General features: G+C 38.5%; 1 protein-coding gene across 1 annotated transcript; it reads left to right on the top strand.

Moving 5' to 3' along the window:
- The first annotated feature begins 3237 nt into the window (after positions 1-3237).
- On the top strand, positions 3238-9769 carry SLC7A13 (solute carrier family 7 member 13). The gene is made up of 4 exons (XM_075024360.1): positions 3238-4008; positions 6569-6700; positions 8404-8768; positions 9524-9769. The coding sequence occupies exons 1-4, from the start codon at positions 3285-3287 to the stop codon at positions 9767-9769; spliced, it is 1467 nt and encodes a 488-aa protein (XP_074880461.1). The 5' UTR covers positions 3238-3284.
- The last annotated feature ends 664 nt before the right edge of the window (positions 9770-10433 follow it).

Below are 10433 nucleotides of genomic sequence, written 5' to 3'. Positions count from 1 at the left end.
ATCTTCTCCCCTTAAAGGATTTGGGATGATGCCAAGAAAAGTCAATACCATGCTTGAACACTATGTAGTTAATTGAAAAGGAACTAAATAAATGTTTTAAAATCTGACTTTGTTTAGACAGATGGGCTGCTTTCTAGTCCACCTAATCAACGAGTGGATCATAGGAAAGACCTAGTGAGTACAGTCAGAACTTGACAAGATTGAAATCAAGACTCCTTATCCAAGTACATTGAAATACAGTTAATTACAATTAGAAGATAATACACATACATTTTAGGCCACAAAAATATTCTTCTATTACTTTTCTGTATTGATTTCTCAAATCTAGAGAAACTACAGTGACAAAGTATCAGTCATGATAAGCATTAGATAGCTGATAATGAAAAACTTGACACTGAAGGGTAAAAGATTTTTGAAAGGAAGTTAAAAAGGAAAATCCTAAATGATAGGAGAACTAGAAATGATCAGCTGAAGTTTCAGCTTTCAACCGTAGCTGTTATATAGCACTCTCTTGACCTCATTTTACTCTCAAAGAGAACTCAGTAGTTGGCACTCAAAAGAAATGTCGTCATTCCCTGTTGACTATAAAAATTACAGTACTTTGGCATTTTATTTTGATGATGATATAACCTTTCTGTCTACTCCACGTATCAGGGGAATCTTAGGCTTGTCTTACAAACGTATCTAGGTTATTTTAATCATTTATCTTTGCCCTGTATTCAGCAGTTGAGTCTATGGATAATGTCATCAAAGTGAATGTGACCAGGTATTCAGTATATAGTTGGGTCTGAGGCAGGAGGCGTTGACATATGAGACCTTGAGATAATCATATAGATTGTGGCAATTTATCCTCTCAGCCAGAGGGAGAAGTTGGACATCTTACAGAAAACCTGGGAAGTGAATATTTATGATGTGCTTCAGAAGACCCTGTCCTTACATATTGAAAAAGAAAGCAGTCTGGCTGAAAACTACCTGTTGTTGTGTAACTAGCTGTGTTTTACTGAGTTCTGCCCCGGTAATGCTCATGTTAGTGTACTGTTTCCAGAATGTCAGGTTTTGTTGGGTTTGTAGGAATGTTGTCATTAACTCTGCTCTTGCCTCCTCCTACTCTGGCAACAACACACCAAAACGAAAAGCATACTTTATGTAAATCTCCAAAGCATTTCACTGAAAGTCTAGAAACATTTATCTGAGGTAGGCAGAAAGCACACACAAGAAAGTAATAATCTCAGTGGGGTTTTCTGAAATCAGGCAGCTTTGTCAGAAGTAAAAAATCCTTATTAATCTGCTGCTTGGGAGATTTTGGAAATGCCTTTGTTATACTGGAAATTAACGTACTTTAGGGTGAACAGCGAAACAAAATCAATTGCATCTGTACTTTAAGCCGCCATTTAGTGTAATATTGATTTGTTTTAAAATAATAATCCAAATCCAGCTGTACATGGTTGAACAGCCAAAATAAAGAGTTGGAAGATTGCTGGATATCAAAAAACCTGTGTGCATTCACAGAGGAGACTCAGAAAAGGCACTGAAATAAAACAGGAGACTACATATTTTAACAATTTAAAACATTTGTCACACTTAATTTCCAATTCACGAATACTGGTGAATAAATATTTTAATTATTATGAATCGTTCATAATACATGGTAAATGCATACTTGAACTTAAATACATATTGCAATTTATAAAGTGAATAAATGCAATTTAAAATGCATGCTAATTTTTATAAATAGAGGTGTGTTTGGTGTAGAACTAGAATTTTTGTAGTGGTAGGACTTGGTGGTTTTTGAAGGTGAAAGTATATAGTGAGCGCTGCAGTGATTTGCAGAAGATGGAAGAATTGTCTTATGGTTAAAAGCTGCTCTGGAGCTGTGGGTTCTGTCACTGACCATGCTGCATAGTTTCTGTGTGGTGGTGGAAACCCACTTTAACCGAGTCATTGAAAAAATTAAAACCTAACAGTCTGTGCACATGCCTATTTTAACTAAAGGTCTTTTACATGATAGCATATTACATAAACCAAATTTTTCAGACGAATTTTTTTTGTACTTGAGTGAAAATCCTGCTGTTCAGGACTAATCTGAACCACTGTGTCTTCCAAGTTGGGCCCTGTAAAAGCCATGAGTTTTGTTTGCTGCGTGACTGAGCTTTGACCTTTGGGACAGAACTGGGTCCTCAATTTGACTGCCAAAAAGTAAGAACTTTACAGCTACTAGTTTGGGTGTTTAACAACCCCTAAGGTATATACTGAGCTTCTTTTTTAGTTAGTTTCCAGCTTTCTGCCCATTTTTCTCTACATCCCTTAAAAAGAATAAATACATTTTTCTTGGGGCAAAAGTCTATGGCAATGGTATATCCACATGTGATTGAGGAGAAGCTCCTTTTCCATATTTTGAACATAAAATATACCACAGATTGTTAAATACGTAGAAAAATCAGTGGCTGCACCTTAAAGGGTACACATCAAACTGGTGGGAACTTTCAGCCTTCATCTTTCTGTTCCACAGACCCCAGGCAGACAATGGAAATGATGATACAGCCCCTTCCCCTCAGCAGTCTCCGAAGATTAATACCTGCTTAGGAAGTGCTTAGGTACTACTATAATGATGAGTGCTCAAGAAAAACTGGGAATAAACTGGTAATTTTCTTTCTAGGGCAGTGTTTAATGAGCGAAGTATAAATAAACTCCAGTATACCCGGTGACTGATGAGGATTTGACAAAACATACTGGTGATTGCTGCTTATCGCTGTCCATTTTATGTATTGGCGGTGGAAGAGTAGTACCAGGCTGTTCAACTAATGCCCATGCCACTCTCAATAACATAAGGAGGGCTGATTTCTTTCTTCATGCTGCCATACTCTTCCCCTTTCCCTAGGTCTGATGCAGAGGTCACATTTACCCACCTCTCGCAGTTGTCCCTGAAGACATACATAAAAAAAAATTGAAATCTGTTGATGAAAATCAGCCGAGAAATGAGCATTTACTGTGCATTATTTGTTAAGTCATTTTCTTTAAAAATACCTCCAGACCTAAATAATTTCTGCAGTACATATTAAACCAACATGTACATGATTTGCCAGTGTTTCTTGAAGTATTTGGTTAATCATCTTCACACAGAAGACACCAAAACCCAAAGTATGCTCTCTTTTCTGAATGATTAAGCCAGGCTTCCCATAACATTTCACTAGCAAGTGACAGTCTGCTAACAACAAAGTGAAAGGGAAATACATGTAATCCAGCCTCTGAAGTCATATAATCTGCTGTGAAAAAAACAGAAAAAAATGGGAAAAGGAAAAAGCGATGATCCCAAAGACGTGAAAAGAAAAGAAAAGGCCAAGATGCAACTCAAAAGAAATATAGGTTATTTTGATGGGGTAAGTTTTATTATAGGATCAATTGTTGGGGCAGGGATCTTTGTGTCTCCCACAGGGGTGTTAAAGCATTCCTTACTCAACATCGGTGTCGCACTAATTATCTGGACTGCGTCTGGGCTGGTTTCTCTGATGGGTTCCCTCTGCTATGCAGAGCTGGGCACCTCTCTGCCCTTCTCCGGAGGAGAATACAGCCATATTAAAAGAGGCCTTGGATCCCTACCTGCCTTCGTGTTTATCTGGACGTCAACGTTTACCAAGCCAGCATCAAATGCTGCTCGAGCCTTGCTTTTTGCCGAATACGCCACCCAGCCCTTCTATGGCATCTGCCCTGCACCAGAAGTGCTGAAGAAATGCTTGGCCTTGGCCGTCCTCTGGTCCCTGGGGATTTTGAATGGCCGCAGCGTCAAAATGGCTGCGTGGGTGCAGACAGTTTTCACTCTGCTGAAGATGATGGCCTTGTCTGTAATCGCCATCGGTGGCATAGTTCTCCTCGTTGGCAAGAGAAAGGAGAGTCTGGCGAGGTTTGAGGACGCGTTCAGCTCAGAGATTCCCAATGTGTCACAGGTTGCTGAAGCCTTCTTCCAAGGACTGTACGCGTACGGTGGCTGGTGGTCCCTCAATTATATGGCAGGTATCTCACTCCTTTAGATGTTGTTCTGCAGTCGCCGTTCTTATGTATGTCAGCTCATCTTGGTAGAACTTGTCTCTCCTTCAAGACCATAGGGTTTTATGCGAGTACGGTGTTTGTGGGAGCTGGCAGAAGAGGTGTTGTTCCTCCCCAGGGAAGTTTCTTGCTTCTTGTGCAATCTCCAGAATGAGGCTGACATTTCCAGAGGAGTACATGAGAAATCAAAATAGTTACTTTAAAATCTCGTGCATAAACAAATTTTTTCATACCTTAAAAAATTGCATTTTGTCTTTCTCAATGTCAGTGTCAGTGCATTTTTAGAAAAGGATTAGGATTATCTGTACCAAACTATGTGCACAGTAAGGACTAAATAAAAAAGACAATTGATTAATTTGTACTTAAAGATCTGTACCTTCTCTGAGGTTATGTGGCTGGTTTGTACATGGACAAATTCATTTTGAATTGTGTTAAAATACGGTAACTTTATGGGATATACAGGATGATCACTAGTCACTTCCCTGGAAAAATAGTTTTGCACGGAAGGTGAGGAAGAATCTAAAGAAAGTGGTATAAATCCTTTCATATAGCTTGTGCTCAATTTTAAACTTTCAAAACCTTTTTGAATATCCATTTACTTATCCTATTCTGTATCTGATGACACATGTGGCAGTAATAAGTAGAGCAGTTTTTCATGAAAGCTGCAGAGATAATGTTCATAATGTTATTTATGCATGTCACACGTTAAATTAATAGTGTTTTATAGTATCATCAGATTTATAGAATTAAGTTGTAAGCAAGTGGATGTTGCTTTTATATCTTTAACCCTATTTATCCACTGACCTCTATCACATGTAAAACATTAAATAAACTGAATGTGTGAAATGCATAACACAAAGTTCAATGGTGAGAACAGTGTGAAAATTGGGTTAATGTTTAAAAAAATGACTGTTATTATTTCAATCCAGCTATTCCAGTGTTAACAATATGCTGCAATAAAAAAGGTGATATAGATCAGCAAAGTATAATTTTGAAATCTTAGGATTTCCTTAGAGGCAAGCATTTAGCTTTGTAAACCTGAGAAAATACAAAATTATTGGTAAAATATTAATTTATTTTCTGATCAGTTAGCAGTAGTAATAAATACCATACACTGGGCAGCACAGCTGTTTAGACAGATGCAACCTATGCAATAGTCCCCTTCTGAACTGAATTTCCTATTCTTCAGCAATAACTTAATTCCTGTGAGCTTCAGCTAAAGCATCAGGTGCCAGCTGGACACCAGGACTGTAACAAACAACAAAACAAATGGAAAGATAAATTTAAATTGGCAGTTTTGGTGATTGTCCTCTTCTGGGCTCAAAATTACCAAGTGTATTTCTTACATTTGAAATAAATCCCACATTCTCTGATAATCCGTATCTGAATTCTGCTGTTGTGCTTATTCAGTCCCTCTGGCTCTGTGCACTACAGCCGGCGCTGTGGCAAGCTCAAAGCTGAAGTTCTGGGCAGGAGACAGAAATTATATTTGAGGGAGGAAAGGGATTTCTGTCTCCTAAAAAGAGCTTAAGTAAGCTGCACATTTGACTTTTCACTTCTTCCCCCTTGTGAGTTATTGGTTGGCAATACTCAGGAAGGCTTCTGTAAATGCTGAAAGGAAGCGAGGAGCGGAGAGGGAGTGAGAGGGGAGGGATGAAGGAGTGAAAGAGATGAAAAAGACCCTTTTTGACTGAGATGAGGATGAATTATTAGGGTTCTGGAAACCAGCCCCATCTTTTGCTGGGACACATGGTCAAGAATGTGTGCCAGTACCTCAGTTGTTCAGCTGCAAAATTTGGAGTTTTTTCTTATTTGATAAGAGTAGGTTTAAGCTAAGATGGCAGGCTTAGCACTAAACAGTTTTCCTCCACCAGCTTTGCCCTCGAAAAGATAATCAACAGCAGGATCCAGCTGAGAATGGCCCCCTTTTAAAGCCACTGCATTACTGCTCTTCTGACAATACCTTCAGTCTCTCCTGTTACTTTTTCTGTATTTCCCAATATAAGGGCAAAGAGAAAGGTTTTGTGCAGGAATAGGAAAATACACTCAGAAAGTTTCAGGTCAGGACTCAAGAGGTGATGTAAGAATAACTACTCTGACTTTAGAGTCTCATGTTTAAGCTAGTGATTTGAAAGTATGGCTACTTAAATATTTCTTACCAAATCAATTTTCTAATGTAAGTCAAATCTGTGTTTAATCAAATCAAAGTTAGCAGTCCTTTTGTCATTTTTTTATCAGTCTATCAGACATCCATCCATCCCTACTTCCAAGATAGTTAAAAAAGTAGATTCTAAATAGGGATAAAAAAAAAAAAACAAAACCAAAAATTGATTAGGCTTCTTTGATAATAAACTGTTTGAGAACCACTGTAGGACCTCACAACCAGCGTAGCGTAGCAGCCATGATTAGGGGTTGGGGCAGGACTTTGGTATCAGTCTTGTCAAGCTCTGTGCAGATTCACTACTGAAACACATTTGCAGAAGCTACACTGCTTGCTTTATTAGTCTTTTTAAATTGTATTTTTCAGAAGAGATGAAAAACCCTAGCAGAAATATCCCCTTAACTGTGATGACTGCTGTTCCTGCAGTAATTATTTTTTATTTACTGGTGAACATCTCGTATCTGACTGTCCTCACACCTAAGGAAATTGTCTCTTCAGGTATGGATTTGATTTTTTTAATAAAAAGGTGTGGGCCATTAGCATACCCATCTGATGTCAATTTACTGGATTACTTCTGCTCATCTAACTTCACAGTCAGGAAGTTTGGGTTTCATTCTAAGTTTTAACAGAGAATTCTTGTTTAATATTACTGGATGGCACAAGTTGGACTGAATGCAGACAGATGTTACTAGGTGTTGAAAATGTTGGCTTACACCTGCACTGTCTAAAAAGAAATCAGAAGTGTATTAAAACCTGGAAAATCGGGTGAAGATCAGGTGTCTCTTGAGTATAGAGAAGGCCTTTGTTTTCCTGTAGTTTTAATCCTCTCTCCTCCTTCCTTACTTATCTCATGGTGTCTCAGGCTAAAGACTTTACTGTTTAGGAGGTGGACAAGACTACTGTGATAAGTAATATAGAAAAGACCATGGTCACAAAAATGTAGCCCATTTGTATGGGTTATTCATGATAAATATGGTGATTCCTTAGAAGAGCTTATACAAAAGTCCAAAGTATGTGAAGCTTCTCTCAAATCCTGTACCAATAAGCTATCCATGAAAAGGTCCAAGAGGAGCTGTATTTCTCCCTGATTGTCCAGACAGCACCTTTTAAATACCACTGTAATGAGACTGAGCTGTCAGACCTTGACTCCAGGAGTGGCAAAAAACATACCTCATTTGAATAGATCAATTATTTTTTTTCCTATGAAAACAGCTCAATAACATAAATGGGAGCAGCATAACTATCACTCAGCACCTTGTATTAGCGCTCAGCCATTGTCAGGCTATCTGCTGGGAGGGGTGCATACATACATTTGCAGACCCATCCTACAATGAAAGGCAGAGAATACCAGAGTATTCATGAATAGCAGCTGCCCAGCTGGCATGACCAGCTCCAAATGTACCAGGGAAGCTGTGCATATCTATGTCAGCTGAGGAGATAGCCTTAAAATTATAGCTCTTTTTTCAAACATTGCATTGCTGCAGTTCTTGTTCTTTCACTACTTTTTGGGGGGGACGGGGATGGGGGAGGGGGGGGATGTTTTCCCCATCTCTAATAACTTCCTACGCTGTGCATGTCACTGCAAGACCTATATTCCTCATGGCAGTTGGTTATAGACCCACTAAATATTAGTCCTCGCTACAATATGGGCTATAGATAATTTCCAAGCAATCTTGAATATCTCTTGTTCAGAAATAATCTTTCACATTTCCCAGTTCCACCCAAAGCAAAACCTCATTAATAACACGCTCGCTGACCTGTCTCCGCACGTACATGCACTCATGTTGGCAGTTTCCTCATAACAGTAGATCATGTCACTGCTGTGGTCACGCCGGGGACCAATGCGTTCATTTTCTTTCCCCGCATGGCCTTGCCCATGCGTGTATGTTTGTGATTCATGGCAGTGAGGTGCAGCTTGCTCCCGCTGGGCAGTCCATTACCGTGGTATTGGCCCCAGCAGGTTTACCCGGCTTGCTCTGGCAGGCAGCACTCCTTCTTGCTGTCATCCCCCCCGGAAATTTTTAGCTCCTGAATTAAATACCCTTAAGATTAGATTAGTCATGTTTGACTACTGTAACAAAAAAACAGGCATTGCTGGTAAATAATAGGTGTTTCTTGTATTTTAAGTTTCATTTCTGTTGAGTCTGTCAGTAATTCAGGACATGGTACCTACACTACACTAATGCTTTGCTTTCTTGCAGTTGCTGTGGCAGTCACTTGGGCTGATCGAGTGATCCCCTCTGTTGCCTGGATCATTCCTCTCTCTGTTGCTGTCTCAATATTTGGTGCCCTCAACAGCAGCATGTTCACACTAGGTCGATTAAGCTATGCTGGAAGTCAGTCAGGACATTTACCTGTTTTAATATCCATGCTTAATGTCCACTCCTGTACTCCAGCACCAGCCATGATTTTTTCAACCACCATTGCATCCATTTTTATCATCCCCTCTGACCTTATTACGTTAACAAATTACTTTGGATTTTCTGCCTGGCTTATGATTGGATTGACTTGTGCAAGCCTGATTGTACTTCGATACCGGGAACCTCATCTACATCGACCATACAAAGTAAATAGAAATAAGTTACAAAATATTTTTCCCTTTTTTTTTTTTTTTGAGTTGTGGGTAGCATGCAAAACTTACAGAAAAAGTGCAAGTCAAAAGTGGATAGTCAGCACAAAAATACAAATAATAATCACCATGTTTAGAGCCTTATTCAAAAACTTTGCTTCAGTGTAGAAGGAAAAGAAACAAACAGATGGTCTCTGCCCCAGAGAGCTTGCACTTGAAAACAAGAGGTGGATATATGCAGAATGGGGGAGATGTGCAAACAATGTGAAACCATACTAGTGTGGAGCAGTAACCAGAACAGTGTGGGATCCGGGCTGGCGATTCACAGTTAATTAAACCTTGATCTACTGTCATCTTTCCTGACACAACCACACACATTAAGGATAGGTTTAATTTCCTCTCAATCTCGCTGTCAGAAAGCTGGGTTAGAAGCATATGCTTACTGTGAAGGCTTCTTCTAGGCACCCAACCCTGAGTTTCTTTTAGGAGCCCATAATATCATGTGTGAACAAATGCTTTTCAGGTACTGCTTATCTCTCCCCCTTGATGCTAGCCTGAACAAGTATTTTAGAAAAGATGCCTATCTTGTAGGCAATTTGAAGTCAGATGAATCTCGTCCTGGGTGAGATTGCAGCAGCATAAGAAATGGTACTCTAGTGTGGCAAAGAACACATTATTACTCTTACGAATGAGGCATAAAATCACAGTTGGTCAATTTATTTCCTAAACCAGGTTTTTTTGTTCTCTCGCAGGTGTTTCTACCAGTTCCATTTGTGATGGTGGCAGTGTCTTTCTTCTTAGTTTTAGCTCCCATAGTCTGGTCTCCAAACTTGCAGTATGTTTATGCTTTCCTGTTTATGCTGGGAAGTCTTATTGTTTATCTACCTTTTATACATTTTAAATTGCATTTTGCATTTCTTGATAAAATTACTTGCCACTTACAGCTCCTGCTGGAAGTCTGTCCTGCTGATGGATCTGCTGAGGGCAAATGTGAATAATGGCAAATGTTTAATCCCAGTACAACTAACAGCCAACAGAGGATTTTGTTTAACCAAGATTGTAGAAGATACAATTTAGATGTTAGGTGTGATATATAGGCGTGTATGCGTGTGCATGCATGTGTGTATATACATATATAGATGAATATACATGTATTGCATACATATATACATGTATATACATATATGCATTTATATATATACATGCATGTATAGATACATATATGCATATGTATGTATAGACATTAGCATAATGAGTTAATATGTATGTATTTGTGTGTGTCTGTGTGTATACATACATATACGTAGATGTATATGTATACTTTTTTAATAGGTGCAAAGAATCTCTCTTAATCTGGTAGAATCTGTAAAACACACTCTCTTGCTCCTGAAGATGCAGTTAAAAGTTGCATATATTTTTGCAATAATAGAAATAAGACTAAATTACAGCACAAATAATTATCAATATTATAATATAATAAATGAGTAAATACATACTTAATAGCATTATTATGTAAGTATACTTTTGGTCTCCAAACTAAATTGTCTCGATTATTTTTAGTTCATAGTAGCTGGTTTATTAGAACTTCTGGTTTTAAAGGCTTTATACTTCTGTTCATCTGCTACATTTTTTGTCTGAATTTATTTTTAATAAAAACCTTTG

This window comes from Buteo buteo, chromosome 3 (assembly GCF_964188355.1).
Source record: "Buteo buteo chromosome 3, bButBut1.hap1.1, whole genome shotgun sequence".
Lineage (NCBI taxonomy): Eukaryota > Metazoa > Chordata > Aves > Accipitriformes > Accipitridae > Buteo > Buteo buteo.
The sequence above is the reverse complement of the archived record's forward strand: the minus strand, read 5'-3'. Positions and strand labels throughout refer to the sequence as shown.

Bases quoted from the DNA above. Each gene is read 5' to 3' on its own strand.
- SLC7A13 (XM_075024360.1), top strand. From the start codon at position 3,285: ATGGGAAAAGGAAAAAGCGATGATCCCAAAGACGTGAAAAGAAAAGAA. The intron at 4,009-6,568 runs GTATCTCACTCC...TGTATTTTTCAG, and splicing joins GTCCCTCAATTATATGGCAG to AAGAGATGAAAAACCCTAGC. The intron at 8,769-9,523 runs GTAAATAGAAAT...GTTCTCTCGCAG, and splicing joins ATCTACATCGACCATACAAA to GTGTTTCTACCAGTTCCATT.